The sequence below is a fragment of the Pseudonaja textilis genome, chromosome 10 (assembly GCF_049901715.1).
Source record: "Pseudonaja textilis isolate UNSWEBS1 chromosome 10, rPseTex1.2, whole genome shotgun sequence".
NCBI classification, from domain to species: Eukaryota; Metazoa; Chordata; class Lepidosauria; order Squamata; family Elapidae; genus Pseudonaja; species Pseudonaja textilis.
Window position 1 is genome coordinate 1108817 of NC_141999.1, and position 19272 is coordinate 1128088.

The following is a 19272-nucleotide window of genomic DNA, read 5'->3' on the forward strand; positions in this document are numbered from 1 at the left end:
TCGAGACGCTTGGAAGGGAAAGCCACACACCGCCCCACTTTTGAGACAGGAAGCCACAATGCCCGCAGGGGAGCCTTCTGGAGGGATTTGAAATTAACCTCAGCTCTAACACTTGGGTGACCCCACCCCCTAGGCACGGCACCCCAAAGTTAGCTGTTAGCTTTTCAAAGGAGGACACAGATCACAATAAATGCTGTGACCTCGTGTGCTAGGATGGAAAGTCATCGTTCCATTCCATTCTGCTTTGGTCAGACTTCTCTGGATCCAGGTGTGGCTTCACACATTCAGACAAATCAGAAAAGAAGGCAACAAGAATACCAGGGAACTAAAAACAAAACCTTGTGAGGAGAGATTGGAAGTGTTTACCCCTGAGAAGAGAAAGAGGGAGTTGGCATGGGATGGGATGTTTCAAACGTGTGAAAGATCGCCACATATCCATTCTCTTTCATTAAGGCGCAAGACATGGAACATGCACTTGGAGGCTGCAGATTCCAAGTGGGAGTAAAACACACAAAAAAGCCTTAACAACAATTTGGCAGTCAAAGTAGGGTGGGTGTCCTTCTCTGAGGAACACGCTCAGGGCAACCCTCCTCCGCCTGGGAGGCTTCGATTTGGATTTCTGCTCACAGCAGGGGTGAGACTCAGTGGTCTCGAGGCCCCCTTCTAAATGAAGGACTCTTTGAAATGAAAACTCCTTAACAATAATTTTATGGTTAGAAATTAAGGATGAGAAGAGACGTGGCAACTCAGACTAGGATCAACCATTAAATAATGTAAGGACACGCTTGAGACAGGTTGTCAGAAATCACATAGGTTTCCATCTCCTGGTGTGAAGGTTTTGTTTCTGTTGGGGAGGCAGGTCTTAGCCTTCAGACCTGGGAAAGTCATTTCCCTTGCGGCATCTTGCAAACTCACCAACTTGACGCCTGAAAGGACCTCCAGCAGGGAGATGAGGTTGTGGCCATCTCGCAGATCCTCGTAGAGGTCATTGATGTGCTTGCGCACCTGTGAGGGCAGAGCAGAGAAACAACGCTGGGCAGCTGCTGAGGACTGCACAGAACAAGGAAGTGGGTAGAGCAAACTTTTTCAACCATGGGAGCCTTTCAGAGGGGCGGATTTCAATTCCAAAAATTCTCCAGCTTTGCATAGCTGGCTGGGAAATTCTGGGAGGTGAAGTGAAAGCGGCCAAGGTTGAGAAACCCACGTGCAGAGAAATTCTCACTGGAGGAGGGAAATCGGCTATGCAAGAACTGCAGACCAGCCAACTGATGACTAAGCATGCTGATCGATCTTCTTTTACCCAACCCTGTTTTGATTCAAATATTTTTTTTCCTGCTGTTATAAGAGCTAGGAGCATGCACACTTTAAAGAATGAACTCACAGCATTTAATAATCTTTTCCTGGATATGTATGAAAAGCATCCAGCGCGAGAATGCCAACCTTCTTCTGTGTCAGCTTTAAAAATGAAAGGGGGTGGGAGAGTAGGTCTAGTAGAATCAGAGGTGTATGGGGCTTACCTTCATCAGGTGCTTATTCACCCATTTTGTGAAGGTCTTTTTCTGGACCCGATCCCGTTCATCTGCAAAAGAAAAAAAAGAGAAAAGTTTTTCATTGCTTCCTCCTGGCGAAATCTCTTGGCAAATTCTGGTCAGCCTCCCCATTTATTCACCCCGCAAGCACCAGAACCACCCAGAAGTTAACCGACAGCATCGCCCACGAAAGACTTCCACAGCAGGTTTCCATGAATGTACCTTCCCAATATATTCCATGAACCATCACGCCTTCAGATTCAATTAGGCAAATATATATGTGTGTGTCTTTATACTGCCAATCTTTGCTACTCATAGAGCCAGCATTAATGAAACCAGAGAAACAAGAGATAACAGAAATCTCACCCAAAGCCCACGTTCAAAGCTCAGCTTGCTCACTCCCCACCAGAGAATGTTTGGAAAGTTCTGGACTAGTATAATGGAAGCCCATCACTATAGTGTAGTGATAGGAAGACAATTGGCATAAGAAATAATCGACATGGAAACAAGGCGTAAAAATCATATTGGTCCATGACAACCTGCTTGCTAGAAGTGAAGAGAGAGCTTGCAATGAAGTACCAATCAATTCCTTATTATGGACATCCCTACCCAAACCTTTTATTCCTCTGTCATCATTTAGACTGCAGACTCTCCTAAGCTTCATGGTCACTAATGCCCTATTCCAAGAAAGGGCAGACATCTGGCTTGAAGCATCTACTCTACTTCTGAGCAGAATCCTTGAGATTGAGCACGACGACGTGCCTGGTGTAAAAGGCCACTCCTGAGCCTCAAACTCCACTTACGGCAGCAGGATAGTGCAGAGCTTCTGCGGAGCAGCCATCGGCGATCCCAATCCATGGCTTCCCCTCACCTTTCCATCAAGCCCCATCATACACAAGTCCTTTTCTAGTTCTTCACTATTTTAAACATTCCTCTTCAGGTATACTTTTTTTTGTGGGGCAGGGGGAGATCTCTGAGATCTCTTGGCCTTCAGCCTCCAAGTATCAACTGGAAATTGTGTACAGTCTGTGCTCAGGGACTTTCCTTCTGTGAAGCCTTAGCAAAGCTTCTTTTCTCAGGCACTGTTTGCACTGATTTCCCAGCATCCACAGATTCAACAGAGCTTCCACACCGTCTAGCCAAGAAAACCACTTGCAACTGATGTTCAGGAATATCCCCATTGACATCTTGTTAAAAAAATTCTTCTCAGAATTATTTTCCATGATGAAAATATTTCTACCGTATGTAAAGAAGTCCCAAAGCACTTCCTTTAGAGCCGCGGTGGTGCAGTGGTTAGAGTGCAGTACTGCAGGCAACTCTGCTGACTGCCAGCTGCCTGCAATTTGGCAGTTCAAATCTCCCCAGGCTCCAGGTTGACTCAACCTTCCATCCTTCCAAGGTGGGTAAAACGAGGACCCAAATTGTTGGGGAACAATATGCTGACTCTGTAAAACGCTTTGGGAGGGCTGTAAAGCACCCTGAAGCGGTATATAAGTCTAAGGGCTATGGCCATTGCTATCGCCTTAATTACAATGCCCCCCTCCCTGCCATTCCACTATTTTCAAGGTGGGGCCATTTTCAACTCCTCTGTCTCATTTTAAAAGACCGTCCATCCCAATGGCACTAATGTTAAATGTCCCAGTGGGCAAATGGGACTGAAACACCGAAGAAAGTTTGGTAGCCTATCCGTCAAGGACTAAACAGCCGAGTGTTTTCAGCAGAACCAGAGATTCCATATGCCCAAATGACCACATTTTCCCAGGTGTGGGGGGCCATAACGCACCGTCATTGGGTAATTCATGGAACATTTCCCTTTTCTGACAACAAAATCTCCTCCCCCAAATCCTGCTCAATGAAGCTTTCGCCTTGGCTTATCATATGCTAGCTCTAATTGTGGTGTGACCCCATACACAAAGCAAGGTCTACCCCTCCAGCAACTTCTCTCCAATCAAATGCTCTTCAAGGCCCCCTGATATTACTGCCCCACCCGCTGAGGGTAAGGCCATCTATGGCCACCTAACACACTTCGGGGTGTGAGACACAAACAGGCTAACATTTATTTTGCTTTAGCACTGGTGTATCTGTTCTATTCTTGGTTAAATGTTTGAAGGAAGGAAGAAACAACGGGACCTCTGATTTGCCACTTGCTGCAGAACAATAGGGCCAGTGATGAGAGATGCTGGAGGATCTGGAGGAGGAGAAGCTCCCCATTTCTGACTCAGGACTCAAGATGCCTTTAAAAAAACAACTGTCTCCTACACCATTACTAATAAGTGTGCAAAAAGCATGAACGATCAATAGAAGACACTGTTGCCGTGCCTCAGGATGTACTTGCCCAATCCATGTGGTGCAAATAAAGCAGACCGAAGGAGCAAACCCTTTGGGTCTCAGAAAAACAGCCATTTTAAGGAGGAAGGAGCAGCCAGGACTCCAAACCTCAGGTGCTGGAAAGAGCTGTCCCAACAGAGCTCTGTTCTTCCACTGACTGCCATGGAACCTCACCTGTGCCAGGCCCATAAACTGAACTGGTCAATGTGTCTGAGATGGAAAAGCTTCCTGATTGCAGTAAATTCCCAATCAGCTCGGCCTACTTTCTGTATTGAATTTCTTCTACAGCAGGGATGTCAAACTCATGAAGTTACATTGTCATCACGTGATGTATCACAACTCCCCCCCCCCACTTGCTAAACTGGGGGTAGGCGTGGCCCGTGTGTGATGCATCCAGCCCACAGGCCACAAGTTTCACACCCCTGTTCTACAGGTACCCAAGATAAACTGCTCAAGGCAGCCAACTCACCTCATAACAGTAAAACCCAACTAGTTTGTCCTCCCAGGGTGTTACTTGACGATTGTAAATGAAAAAGGCTCCTTCCAGCCTCAGAGACCTTCCATAAGCACCCAGTCTGACCTTCCAACAACATTCAAAGAGGCGAAATCATCTAGGGCAAAATGATGGACTGGGCCATCCAGAACTCGAAAGATAAAAAGAGACCAACAAGAACCCTAGTTCAAACAAAATGAACTCAGCTCAACAGCTCACAGCCTTGAGTAAACATGGTTTGGATTGGACTCAAACTTGCGCCACTTCTCATCCGCTTCCCCCCCCCCCAAGAAAGGCACAAGGCATACGAACCAATGCAACACATCTGGCAGACCAGGTGGGCGTTCAGCTCCCTCTCTGTCCTGTGAACGTGCCACATGGTCCTCCGGGGTTCCAGCTGCATTAAGCCTTCCGGGTGTAACTGAGACCTCCCATCTTCCTGTTTCTCTTGCAAGACTTCTTTGGCGTGACCTGCCAGCCCCTTGCCACCCGCTTCCTCCCCACAGCTCCTCCCCCCACTTCCTACTCCCCCATCGGCCATGAAAGGGAGTGCATGGGCTGGTCTTTCCAGAAAGCAGGCAGGCTGCCCCTCTCGAGCTGCTCCTTCAGAGGTTGGGAGAAAAGTGCTCCTTCTGTTAAAAGGCTGGGGTTTGCTGGAGAGAATGCAAGGCAGCCAAGTCCCTCAGCTCTTCTGAGCTTGGCAGATTAAGGCACCACCGGCAGGATTAAATGCCAAGTACGGTCAGTTCAGACGTGTCCAGGAGATTGGCCAACATCCTGCTTCCCTCCGCCATTAGGATAGCTTTGTTTAGCCAGAGAAGCCTTTGGAGGAGATACCCCTGCTCTTCCCAGCCCCCTTCCACATTCTGGCAGAGGCTCGCAAGAATAAAAATCTAGGGTCAAAGCATTCGGTCTGGAAGCCTTGGCTGAACTTTCTGGTGCAGGGGGTGGGGGTGGGAGCGCAAAGAAATCCTGCTTTCCAGAGGGTGAGCGGTGGGACACAATCCAGGGTGCCCTGCCACTCTCACAGCTGCTCAGGAGCCCGAGCAGGAGGGCATGTGCCAGGGTTCCAGCTGCGCCTTCTAGAGGATCCACCTGCTCCCAGAGTCCCCTGAGATGGGCGGCATCTTCGTGGACGGCCGGTGGCTATTCTGATCCGCTTCCCAGGACAGGCCAGTGCATTGTCTCCCCCTCCAGACTCACTGGCCGGCTTTGCTGTCAATTGAAAGGCATCAACACAATAAGACCCTGAGGGGAAAACAAGAGTCTGTTCTCTCCTTGGGCATCTCTGCTGGTCCGGCAGCCTTTTCGCCAGTCACAAAGGCATCCCGTTGAGCCGGCCGAGGACCCGGAGCCTGGTGCTGCGAGGAGCGAATTCTGAGAGCAGCCCCGTTTTGAAAAATGACCGTTTGGAATGTCCAGGGCAGAGATAAGGGAGGCTGTTTGTCCTTCTTGTTTCTTTTTCTTCCTCTTCCTCTGCTGCTATTTAGGACAGCCGTTGGTTCTCCTTTAACCAGGCAATGCTGCTTTGCTCAGAAGTCATGTGGGGTTCACAGGGGCAGGAAACTCTGGGTTTTCCCCACAAATGCCCCCCAAACCAACCTTGGGAAGTGGAGCTACCTCCAGGGCATCTGCCACCCCCACTTTTCTTCCTCCTGGCCAGTTCTTGGATTCCAGAGATAAGCCCGTCTCCCACCCCCAGCCAGTGTCACCATGAGCTAATAATAAGCCCCTCGCTCCTTCTCCCCAGCACGGAGAGACTGGCCAGCTTATCTCCGGCTGGTTAATCTTTGTCCAGAGAGCCCTTCTGATTAAGCAACCTGTTGCCATCCTCTGCTTAACTCTTTGCAGCTGCCACCATTTCCCCTCGCCCCTCCAACAGGAACCAACTGGTGCACAGCAATCCGGACTGAGACCAGCCCTCCCAGAACCACAGAGCCACCATGGCTGTGGCACGGGTCAGAACAAGGGCCCGGCCCCGAGACTGGTCGGCAACATCGTCACCACCGAGGGCCAAGGAGATCAACACCTGAGGGCGCCCCCTTCCAAGGCCTCTTTTTCTGCAGCCGCAAGGGGCAACAACTACCCTAGCAGGGGCTCCTACTCCCAGTTCAAAGGGTGGCGTGCCAGGGTCCCACTGGCCCCAGCAAGGAGTCCTGCGAAGCCTAAAGGAGGCCTCCTCCTTCCAGATCAGTTCAGATCAACTGAGGTTCCTCTACTTGGGCAAGCAGAAGAAGCCTTCCCGGCTTCCCTTGCAGATTCCAAGGCCAAGCAGAGACTCTGCCCCGAGCCCCAGGCAGGATTGGATTAATTAATCTGGGATTAGTTAATTCAGAAGAGCAGCATCACTCACAGTTCTGTAAACACTGGGAGAAGAGAGCCTTCATCATCAAGGGCAGCAAAGCTCAGGCATCTAATGGCATCTTTTCTGACTCCTATAACACATTGTATTGTGAGGCCTACTCTTTGAAAGCTGATGCCTTTTAATAACATTTGTTAATTGGAAAAAGTGCTGCTCAATTCTTGATCTTTCGTTACAATTCCGTAATTGCTCATCTTCCCATTGAAACTATGTTGACTGTGCTGAAACCGTAGATTAAAAATGGTCAACTTTTTAAGCATGCAGCAGCCTGATCAAAGCATCAGTCAAACTGATTCGGAAGTCTTGAAATCAAAGTTTCTCAGAAGCCAAACGAATCTTATCCCGAACTATCCCCAGGCTCAGCACATGACTCTTGGAGGAGTAATAACAGGGCGCAGGTGAATATGGGTCATTTCTTTAGAGTAAGAAAACCCGGGTGGGGAAAGGCAAAAGGAACCTCATTTTCCCGCTGGGAACTCTAATTTATTATCCCAGTGGGAGTTTGGGAGTTTTCACCGGGGCTTTTCCTTCCCTGGAGGGAGAGCAGCAGTGATTGGCCAGAGGCCAATTCTGGAGTTTGGGTTCTTTGCAGGTTTTCCTTCCTAGGAACAAGGAAGACTAACAGATTAACAGAATTGGAAGGGACCCTGTAGGTCATCTAGTCCACCCCCCACCCCCCCCAAGCAAGAGAGCCTACACCATTTCTGACAAATGGCAGCCCAGTCTCTTCTTGAAGACAAAATATTGAAGGGATCCTGTCTGAGGGAGGGGGGGGGCTTCCTCAGAAAATGATGGGCCCCTTGTCTCTCCTCGCCCAGCTTCTCTCTCTCCTCTAACAGTCTTTCCACGCCTTTTGTGCAGCCTGAACCAAAAACAGCAACCATAGCATTCTTAAAAGCATAATTCCGGCATCCGGCATCCATCCTACTACAATTTTGCAATTTTCTTACTGGAGAATCTTTTATGAAGGGGGTGTGGGGAGCGGGATGCTAGTTTCATGGCAACAACCAAAAGGCCATAGGAGGAAGGCAAATTACCCCCCTCAATTTGTGTTAAGACTGTTTACATACAAACATGCAGATGAATAAACACACACACAAAATCCCACCTACAGTTCTAAAAAATTGTTTGGGTCCTTTCTATTGGGCATGTCAATTTCTCAACAATAAAGAACACTCAAATAAACTAAAAGACAAAAAGGACAAGTATAAAAAATAAAGCAGACAGCCAGCAAACAGCCTAAATCTGCAAAAATGAAGTCGGGAAGGCTAAGGCTCAGAATAAATTTTCAATAAATGCCAAAAATAACAAAAAAGAAGTTTATTTCAACATGTAAACCTCAAGGAAAAAAAAGTCAAGGAAACAATGGAAGAAGATAGCAAGGAAGTGATGGGTAGCAGGGAGAAAACGTCACTGTCTAATTCTCTGCATCTACCGGTATCTTTACGCAAAAGGGGAAAAAAACAGTTCAACCCACCAAAAGCAGTACCATAGAAGATTGCAAGTCAAAAGGGGCCAAAAATTGATAAGTGAACACCTACCTATCCACCACAGACAAATTCAAATCATCAAGACTGGATGATCACATCTCAAGGTTTTGAAGGCTATGATCTCTGAATGAAATTTTTCTAAGATCCTGGAGCACCAGGGAACCACTAGAGGATTACAAAAGAGCCGATGTGGTTCTCCCGCCTGAGAACTAGAAGAACTCAGGAGACACGTCCTCACAGCGAGGACAGTCAGCCAGCGGAACGCCTGGCCTCCAGAGATGGTGGGTGTTCCATCAGTGGAGGCTTTTAAGAAGAGATGTGTCCGGAGGGGAGGGATGTGTGTGGATAAGAAGACTTCTGGGGTCCCGTCCAACCTTACATTGTGTATATTCTGCATAAAATTGTCAGCACGGTTGTTTAAGCTCTGACGGAAATCATCTCTCATAACGAGGTCACAATTCCTGAAACTTTCATTCATTCCCTCACACTTGGAGATGTCAAAAGCTGGTAAAAAGAAGGCTGCTATTTTGGAATTGTGATTCGGGCTTAGAGGAGAATTGGCCCGCCTCCAGTTTGTCTGAGGTGAAGCTGGCTCTTCTCCACCTCAGAGCTGGAACTAAATCTCGTGGCTTGTGCACACCCTCCCTTAATCCCCACGCAAATACGCCTCCATCACAATGAACTTCCGGGGCACTGCCAGGCTCCTCTCGACGCCTAAGAACTGTTTCCCCCTCTCCCCCACCCAGACGAGAAGGAAAGCCCCCGTCCACAAAGAGGCACAAACATCCCTGTCCCAGAGCTCATCTCTGCCTGCCTAGCCCAGCCGCTCTGGCACATCTGAACAAAGAAAACTCAGGAGAGAGAGGTAAAAAACAAAGGTCAGCTGGCTCACCAAAAAAGTTCCCAAATCTGCAAGGAGGCACCAAATGAGGGAAATGAACCAAACCGGATGAAGATCCTATAAACTGGAAACGGCCTTTTTACACTTGTGCAATAACCAAGTTGCCATCCGTTCAAATGATTTATTGTTAGAAATGGGACCTTTTGTGTGCAACAAAGCAGCAGCAAATCATTTCCCATCCAGAATTAGGGTTTTAAACTGCACAGCTTTCTAGTCTCTAAGAGGTTGCTTTCAGGCAAAGTTTCTTTACGTGCAGCTTCCTGATCTCATCCATGAATTTTACAAGCCCCAAGTGATGCTTCCCATTTCTGATGTCATCCTGTTCTCTCGTGACATCTTCTGACTTTTTGAGAGGGGGGAGCTGAAAACAAGGAAAATAGATGGGTCGACTATGCAAGGAATCGAAAGTGCTACACTCGCCTGAAAGTTCCCTGGGACCTTCCGTGGAAGTTCTCCCATTATTGGGGACTTTTAATACATAGCCCCCATTCAACCACCAAAACCCCAATACGAAAATCACCCGTTGCCAATTGCTTTGCACAGCTGAGCCACCCAGTCTGCATGGAGCAGATTCGCCCCTTGCAGCCCCTGCCTGCCAGCCTGCCCCACCTTGTGCAAAAGGCAGGTTTTAGGGCCAGGTCACAAAGCTTTCTGTCTTCCATCTTTATTGCGGGTCAGCTCCTCGGCTTCACCCTCTTTTGTTCCTCCTCCTGGAGCATCTGCCAGGCCCTGGGGCTTAATTCTCATTGTCTGACAACACTCAGAGTGTTGTGAGTTGCAACATCCCAGAGTGACCATCCAGGTGCCTCTGGGAAAACCAGAGGTACAGCAGGAAAAGAGGTAGAAGTACAGGTAGACTACTTAGCGGTACACTGCTCGTGGGTGTGGCGACAAGTCTACTGAGATTAAGCTTCATATCCACTGACAGGTGCCCCTCTTCCTCCTCCCTTTCTTCTAATCCTCATTTAAAGCTGTCTAACCAAGGCTTCTGCTGGCAATCAAGATGAGCGTCTTCTGCAAATGAACGGGCTATCGTTTATGCAAACTACAAGAGAACTGACCACTCCAGGTCCTTCTTTCCTTCTCTGTTAAGTAACAATAATATTTTCCTGCTGGACCTGAGTAGAGATGCACCCCAAGCTCGAATGAAGGAGCTCCCCGGCTGCCCTTACGGCATCAGAGGTCAGGAAAAAACAACACTTCCTAGGGTTTCCTGGGCACATCCTTGACCACCGAGGGAGGCTCAGCAACCAGCCTATGCAGAACAAAGGAGGCTGTTCCATTGCATCACTGATCCGGGAAGCCAACTGGGCTGCCTTAAACAAGGTCGGGAGCAGGACTGCACTCCCGGCCCTTTCCCACACGCACAAAGAACGGTACCTTCCTGGCTCCGGCTCCGGCTCCTGGTCCAGTACAAGATCCCAGCGATCCCAAAGAGGTGGCTCAGGACAAGCACGGTGGGGGACAGGAAAACACCATCCCAAAGGGACATTTGCCTTCCCATCTCCCCACCTCCGGCAGCTCTGCCGTGAAGGCTCCGAGTTTCAAATTCCTTTCTCTTGAGCCACAAGCACTTGGACGCAGCACCAGCCGAACAGGGCGGGCACAGCGCAGAGTTTGTGCAGAGAGGGAGAGACTGAGCCAGCGCTGCTTTTGAGACGGTTTACCACAGAAAGTGGTTCTTTTGTCACCCATCCAGGGGAAATGGAAGGGGAAAGGAGGAAGGGAGGTTCTGCTTCTAAGCTTGCACTCCTAAAGATTTTGGGATTCCTGCTCTCCATGCGCTCCTTGGAAAGAGAAGCAACTGTTCACACATCCTCCCTGGAATAGTTGCAGAGGGGAAACACCAAGCAAATGTGGCCTAAATAGGAGCCCCAGCCCCACAGAAGGAGAAAAACGTGGTTTCTAATCCACTGAATCTAATCTCCACGTGTAAAAGGGGAGAGGGGAAGGGACTGACCCCCACAGCCCCGGCAGTCTTAGAAGCAGGAACTGGGGACTTTCACAATGTCATTACTCCCAACTGAATCACCTCATTCAGCCCAAGAGAAAACGAAGAACCACAATGGAGAAGCCTGGCTCGGGCATTAAAAAATAAAAATTGGGAAAAGAATGCGGAATGTTCTGTCACGAAGAACAATAAAAATGGCTCTAGATAAGCCTCCTTAAGGACATTGGAAGCAAAATCACAGAACACATTTAAAAAGTGGGAGACAATAAAGAAGCCAAAAGATGAGTTGGGAATGAAGATTCCCAGATTTATCTCTGAATAAATGTTTGGTGGGGCCGCCCTCAAGAAGGTGCAGTTCACAGCCCACCCAAAGGGAACCCAAAGGGGGTCTCCAGCCCTGGGCCGAGGGGGCTCCTGCACAATGGGAGTAGGTACAGAGGAAGGTCTACCTGTCCATGAAGCAGAGTGTGATGACCCAAAGGGGCGTGGCACAAAGGCAACACAGTCACATGAGTAAGAAGAAGTGTTCCTTTAATACCTCCAACTTTGCCCCCCATGTCCAGGTTACCTTCAGCTGGAGAAAAAACTCTCCCAAGAACAGCCTTTAAGTGGAGGAAATTCAGTCTGAAAACAAAGTACGTACAAACTGTAAATAAAAATCCACACAAACCACACTGCAGTAATTGGCTTGACAGGGCAGGAGAAGGAATTACAGACTTGAAGACCTAGCAAAACACACAACAGTTGGGAAGACGCCAGGAACCCAGATAAGATACTCATCTCAAATGACCTAAGTGCTAGAGCCCACTGTAACTACATAGCCAAAAAGGCATTAAGAGTTGTTAACCTAATCTTACATAGCTTTTTCTCTGGTAATATTACACTACTAACTAGGGCATACAAAACATTTGCTCGACCAATACTCGAATACAGCTCATCAGTCTGCAACCCACATGATGTATCTGATATTAACACAGTTGAGAAAGTCCAGAAATATTTCACAAAAAGAGTTTTCCACTCCTCTATTCGCTGCAGAATACCTTACGCCACCAGACTTGAAACTCTAGACCTAGAAGACCTAGAACTATGCTACCTTCGGTCCGATCTAAGTATAGTATATAAAATCATACATTGCAATGTCCTACCTGTCAATGAATATTCCAGCTTCAACCATAACAACACAAGAGCAAACAATAGATACAAACTCAAGGTTAATCGCACCAAACTGGATTGCAGGAAATATGACTTCAGCAATAGAGTGGTTAATGTCTGGAATACTCTATCCGACTCTGTGGTTTCTTCCCCAAACCCCAAAAACTTTAACCTTTGACTGTCTACTATTGACCTCACCCCTTTTTCCTAAGAGGTCTGTAGGGGGCGTGCATAAGCGCACCAACGTGCCTACCGTCTCTCTCTCCTATTGTTTCTTTTATTTTTTTATTTTTCTTATATGTATCCATGTATTCATAACTACGTTTTTACTTATACCTATTATCTTGTAAGCAATTGACAAAAATAAATAAATAAAATAAAAATAAATAAAAATAAAGCCTCAACGATACCAGAAAATTCACAATTTGCTCCCAACAACTTGTTGTATGCAGCTTCCCTTTTTAAACACTGTGTTCCCAGCTGCAGCTAATGAAGGGAATCAGGGCCCTTTCCTCCCCCGTAAGTCATGCAACTCACATTGCTCCCTTCTCCATTCCTCCCTGCGTGCCCTAGGATGAAGGGTTTTCCTCTGAACTCTCTCTCCCTTGTTCTACCTCTTCCCTGCTCTGCCCAGCTGGACTTTGCACTTCCCTGGTTTCTTCCCCACCTAATGGAGCTACACTCCCTGTCAGCTGCTCGGGCCCTCCCTGTGAATCAGACTCCGACAGAGACATGACATAGAGGGAAAGGATGCACTGCCTACCCTTGGCACTTCCAGAAGTGCCTGATGCCTTCCACGACTCACTCACAGATCCTTGTAAAAGGCACAATCCTAATCAATGAAATTAATCTAATTTCCCTGGAAGCATCTTAACTTGTCCCAGCTTCTTAAATGCAGAAACAGGATCATTAACCAACAAATCATCACTCAAGGATGGGGAGCCTGCCGCTTTTGTTCAGAGGGCTACGGCTGCCATCGCTGGGCAATCACATCATGGCAGATCCTTGCCAGGAAGCCCAGGGAAGACAACGGGTCCTTGTTCCTGGCCATCTTCCTTTAGATACAACCAGACACTGGGATGAACCTTTATATTTTAAGGGACCTTTTCACTGATATATAAAGAGGAACTGAAAATGTCACTGGAATAACAGTATTATTACTAAAACAACAAGAACCCTTGTCTCCCCTACTTTGCTGGTGGAAAAGAACTACTTAGATACAATTTCTCCCTTCTGAGTAAAATGAAATGCCCTTAAGACAAGACTACTGCAGTTTTTGCTTTTAATCCAAGCAATACCCCTGGCATGTCTTGGTTCTTGGGGGCGAAGGGGGGAGAGATGGGAGGAGGGGGGAGAGAGCCATAATCTCCACTGTCTGCAATCCGTAAACTTGAAGATGTCATCTACCAAATGGCCCCCTCCCATCGCTTCACTCGAGGACAATCCCAGCCAGGACTCCTTACGCAGACGTGGCTTCTTCAAAATCACCTCAGCTCCGGCACAGCTTCCTCCTGGATCTCCCAGCCAGCCCTTGTCCTGCCCTCTGTGAGCAACTGCACACCCTCTTGTTGGAGAATCACCCCTGCCTGTGGCAACGCAAATGCCAGCGTAATGTGGGAAGGGCAAGCTCAGGGCAGAATCAGTGGAAACTCTAATCCAACCTGCCTCCTGCTAAAAGGGAGCCTCGGAGGCAAAACGGGGGCTGTCCTGGTCTCAGGGACTGTCAACCCACACAGCGGATCCTGGAGGAGCTTGACCCTCTGCAACTGCTGGATGTCTCATCACCACCCTATGAGAGACCAGGGGCTGCAGGTCAGAATTAAGGTGTACGTAGGCTCAAGAGGTGGGGGAGTGGAGCCCCCCCCTTTTCCCCTCTGAAAATAACAGTCCCATGTTCTCATGCTCAAAGGTTTCCCTCAGGGGTCCAGAGAAAGGTCCCAACTGTGGATTTTGTTCAATATTATTATGGTGGTGTTGCAAATTAGTCTTTCCACACGCAGAAGTAAGCCTTGTCTACCAGATCCACCCTGATCAGGGGAATGAGCCCCGGACAGACATTAAGCAAGTGCAGCTTTCCCGATGGGTCTAAGACTCACACTCCATTTTATCGAGGGCCACATCAGTCTTGCATTTGACCTTGGGGTGTGTGGCTGGCGTGGGCTTGGCCAGCTCAACACCACTTGTGTCAGGGGCACCTGTGGTGGCCCAAGCGCTCTGCCAGCAAGAACGGGCCCCGAGCTCTGTTTTCGGCTGCAATGGCCTTCTGCAACCCTCTGCCAGTCAAAACGGAGCTCGGGGTGGGGGGGAACACAGCCCTTCCTCCCAGCCTCTGTTTCTGCTGGCAGAGGCACTGCAGGCCAGTCCTTGGGGGCCAGATCTAAGCACCCTGCAGGCCAGGCCAGGCCAGATCTGGGCCCGGGCCTGGAGAGTTTGACACCCCTGGTCTAGGGCAACTGGCCATGGCCAGCTCTGCCAAGGGACAACTTGCAGCGGAATAAGTGCTACACTAATACCAAAGAAATGGGTGAAATAGAATCCTTAAAGGAAGGATGCCAAAAGAGGGACAAAATGAAATGTGAATGACAAACATTAAAATACTTTTTTATTTAAAAAAAATTAATTAAAATGTATTATTGAATTGTCCCGCAGGAAGATGGCCATGGTGAGTTGCCTCATTCTGTTCCCAATTACTTGCAAAGATGTCTGAAGTAGTTAACGTTTCTATGCCTTTCTGCCCTAAACTCAGCTTATTTGAAGCAGAACTCGAGCAAACCTTCCACAAACTCATCTCGGGAGGGTTTTCCCTCCAACACCTGCAATTCCCTCTACTGCCACTTCTCCAGAACACGGATCACTATCCCTCATGCAGGGGAGGATGACAAAAATAGCCTGTGTCTGAAAGCGATCTTGGTAAAATCCTGGGGAACTGCAAAAGTTGGGTTGCCGGAAAAAGGGTGGGTTTTTTTCCCCTACATATATGTTTTACTTTTGCAGAAAGAATTCCTTTTGCCAACCCAACTGCTGGCTTCTTCACTCCCAACTGTCTCTGCTGCTCCTGATAAAGTAAAATTTCTCAGTTCTGGGATGACTAACGACCGACAGGACGGATCCTCCGGCCATGAGGCTGGCCAGGGACTCTTACTTCCCCTCAGAAACAACCTGGGCACCTTTATATCTCGGGGGCGGTGGGGAGTAGCTCTTGTCTGCTACAGTCTTTCTCAGCCTGGCTGAAGGATTCTGGGAGTTGAAGTCCATCCATCTTGAAGTGGCTGAGGTTGAAAAACATGCTTGCTGAAGCTCAACACGTTGGGCTTCAGCAAGTACTTGGCATAAAATGAACCTCGTCATTTCATGTGCTGAGGGTTTAGACTCTGCCCTGAAGGAACTAACTGCTCCTGTGGGGACACGCCCGCCCCCCCCTCCAAGGCCTCAGGATTGCTCCTTCATTCTCCTGTGCAACCTTCCCACGCAGGGGTCTCAAACACCCCCTCTGTGTACTCAGAACCAGAGGGGATGTTTTCGAAAGCAGCAAAGGAAGCAGGAGGCTGTGAGTGTGGGAATGTCACGCAGCTCTTCCCAAACCAAGTTTTCTTCCCTACAACCTGGCTTACAAAAATGAATAGGTGTGATCTCTCTCTCTCTCTCTCTCTCTCTCTCTCACACACACACACACACGCACGCACGCAGCCCCTTCTGTTTCTTGAAAGGGATGGTCACTACAAACCTGCCTTTCGGCCACATTCTCCCCCCGCCATCCTCCCTGCAGATTCTTGCGAGTGGCTCCTCTCAAGCTGAGTCACCTTCTGGCTCAGACCAGGGAATGGGTGTGTTTCAGGCGGGTCAGCCTGCTTCCTGGGCATTTGGGGCAGTGAGCAAAGTGCCAGCTTCTCAATTTCCTACGACTGAATCAGAGAACCACAGAGAAGCTCGGAAGGAGAAAGCTCACCCCAGGCAAGGGCCTTGCTTTCTCTCCTCCTAGTCTGCACTGTTCCTCCTCCCCAACTCAGCCACAGCATGCAAACAATGCCATTTTGCCTCTGTCTCCAGCCACAAAGTCACAATGTGGCTTTTGGCAAACTTGGACACAGTCGCAGCAGTTTCAACAGAAGCTGCGCTGCCAACTCTCTGGGACAGGTCTAAACACTGGAGGGCACTGTTATCCACTCTTGCTTGAATGGCAAAGTAAGAACAACAGTTATACAGGATCAGGGCAAGGGGAGGGGGGTGCCTGCCAGTCTCAGTTTCTCTGGAAGTCCCAAAATGCGGGGCAGGGGGCCAACTGATCAGTTTGTCCCACTGTTTACCCCAAACATTTAAGACTTGGAGATATATCACCTTCCCAGCCACACAGCTCTTTGGGGTGCTGCCTTGCCCTTCCATCCATCTACCCACCCTTGGCAGCAATGCAGAGGAGCCTTTCTCGGCCCTTTGCCAACTCCCCACGCACACATCCTTGGGGCATCACTTTAAACTCCCTTTCCTTCCGTTAGAATCAGTCACTCTGCCCAACCTTTTTTTTTTCCACCAACAGGTCTTACTCTGGATATTCTTCCAAGGTTTTATGGAAGGATTTTTAGGATCTACAACTTGCAAAATGTTAATGTAGTCTTGTAACCCAAAGGTATCTTATTCATATTACATTCATATGCAACAGTGTGTGTGTGTGTGTGTGTGTGTGTGTGTGTGTGTGTATGCATTTATTTCATAAACTCCTTGGTTTTCTAGCTGGATCTTGTCTTTGGGGTTTCTTTGGGGCTATTTTTGGTCAGTGCCGAAGGCTGTCCTGATATAATATATTATGAAATACCATGCAACAATTGCCCAGCCACATACATTGGACAAAGCAACAGGAGAATAAATGCACGTATCGCAGAACACAAGAACGCAGTCAGAAAAGAAGAAAATACTTCCTCCCTTTTCCAGCACCTCAAAGCCACAGGACATGAAATTAATTTTGAGGGAACCAAATTAATCTCCAATATTGAACACTTCAACAAGAGAATAATCAGGGAAGCCATCGAAATAGAGAAACACCCCCATAACATGAATAAACAGGACGGTGCCTCCCACCTACCAGACATCTGGAAACTAGCCCTTACCAGCAAACAAGTCCCAGCCATGAAAACCAACACCGGGCCCAAAACCACACATGACACCACCACCATTCTTCCTCACCAGACTCAAACCCAAACCCATCCCATAGATGAAAGACAACCACTGTCCAGAAACCAGACCACGGCTGCATCACCAGCTGCCACACACCCTGACCCCCAAACCAAACAAACTAACACACACCATGAACACATAGCCAGGCCTCAAACTTGGAGCCAAACCAAAACCCGGAACGTCACATCACAGCCACCCGCTCAGGATATCACATCACAGAACTCAGGAGGTTACACCACAAAACCTCAGGATGTTGCAACACAGCCAACAACCCAGGAGATTACAGCACAAGACCCAGGATGTCACAACAATAGAACTCAGAAGGTCATCACACAGCCCATTACCCAGGTCGTTACAACACAGGAGGCTGATAGACACACAGCCAATATCTCAGCCACACATGTTCTTACGAAAAAACCAGCCAATCTGCAAACATCAACTCCATCAACCAATCAAGAAATGACAACATACCCAACCTCCCCACCAGTATATATAGGGAGACGGCAGCTCCGATCATGCTTTGCTCGCACAAGCACGAAGCCGAAAGCACCAGCTTGAAGATGGTGAATGGAACCTCATCGAAATGCTGCCAAGATGGTCTCAACCTTACACGGGAAAAGACCCGAACACGCCAAGACCTGCATACCTGTACCCGTGAAAATCTACGAATATATATATATGTGTGTGTGTGTGTGTGTGTGAGTGAGTGTGTGTGTGCATGCATGTGCGTGTGTGTGCCTGGTTGGGGTGTGTTTGAGCTGGAGGTATCAGGGGGGATCTGTTTGTGCCCAGGTGTTTGCAAATGCACCCCAACCAGGCACCCAGATGAAACCTAGCTTCCTAACAAATGATAGCCGTCCATTTACTTGGAGCCAAGCTGCACTAAAAGCCTCCAATACAGGAACACAATGTTGCCAGCCAACCAAGACAAAAAAAGTCACAAAACAGACAGAAGATATTAGAAACACCAATCAAGCAGAACACAGCAAACTCCAAGACCAATAAACACAGACCAAGACTCCCAACCAATCAGGATAAAGAAAAAACCATTCTGGCACAGCAGTAGGCTAGCCCCAAATTTAAAACTGAAACAACTGTAAAAGTCTGGTTCACAGACGAAGACAATACAGAAGCCTGATGATGGCAGATGAGATTCTGCCGAAATGTTGCTACAACTTTAAAAGCACAACTACAATGACGTGGGAAAATACCCAAGTAAAGCTGAATATAATATATATATTTGTTTTTTGAGGTTCTCGCGGGTATTTGTATGTGGATCTTTGGTTGTTCGGGTTTTCTCCCGCGTAAGATTCGAAGTATCTAGGCAACGTTTCGATGAAGTCTCATTCATCATCTTCAGGCTTGTGTCTTCGGCTCTGTGCTTCTCAGAGTAATGTGAGCTTGCAGCTGCTTCTTCCTTTTAACTGCTAGTGGGGGTGTGACTTGATTGGGTGGGGGCTTGGCTGTGTTCTGATTGGGTGGGAGTGTGTTCTCATTGGTTGGGGGTTTGGCTGTGTTCTGATTGGTTGGGGGGTTGGCTGTGTTCTGATTGGCTGGGCGTGTGTTCTGTTCAGGTGGGGGCTTGGTTGTGCTCAGGTTAGTCTTAGTTGCTACCCTGTCCTTTAATGGCTGGGTGGACTGGACATTAACATTTGAACCACTATAAGTCCATGTATTTGCCATACGCTAAATAAACAAGCAAACAAACAAATAGTCTTAGGCCCAGTATTCTTCAACATTTTCATAAATGACTTAGATGAGGGAATAGAAGGGGAACTCATCAAATTTGCAGATGATACGGAGCTTGGCAGGAATAGCCAATATCCCAGAAGAAAAACTCCAGATTAAAAAAGATCTTGACAGACTTGAGCGATGGGCCCTATCCAACAACATGAAATTT

At 48.1% G+C, this 19272-nt stretch overlaps 1 protein-coding gene across 1 annotated transcript in view; it reads right to left on the bottom strand.

Annotated features, from left to right (window-relative positions):
* Positions 1-19272, bottom strand: part of LOC113437698 (microtubule actin crosslinking factor 1) — a 282960-nt gene that overhangs the window by 199201 nt on the left and 64487 nt on the right. Inside the window, 2 exon segments of the mRNA XM_087939498.1 lie at positions 916-1005; positions 1518-1579. Coding sequence (XP_087795624.1) covers positions 916-1005; positions 1518-1579 — 152 coding nt within the window.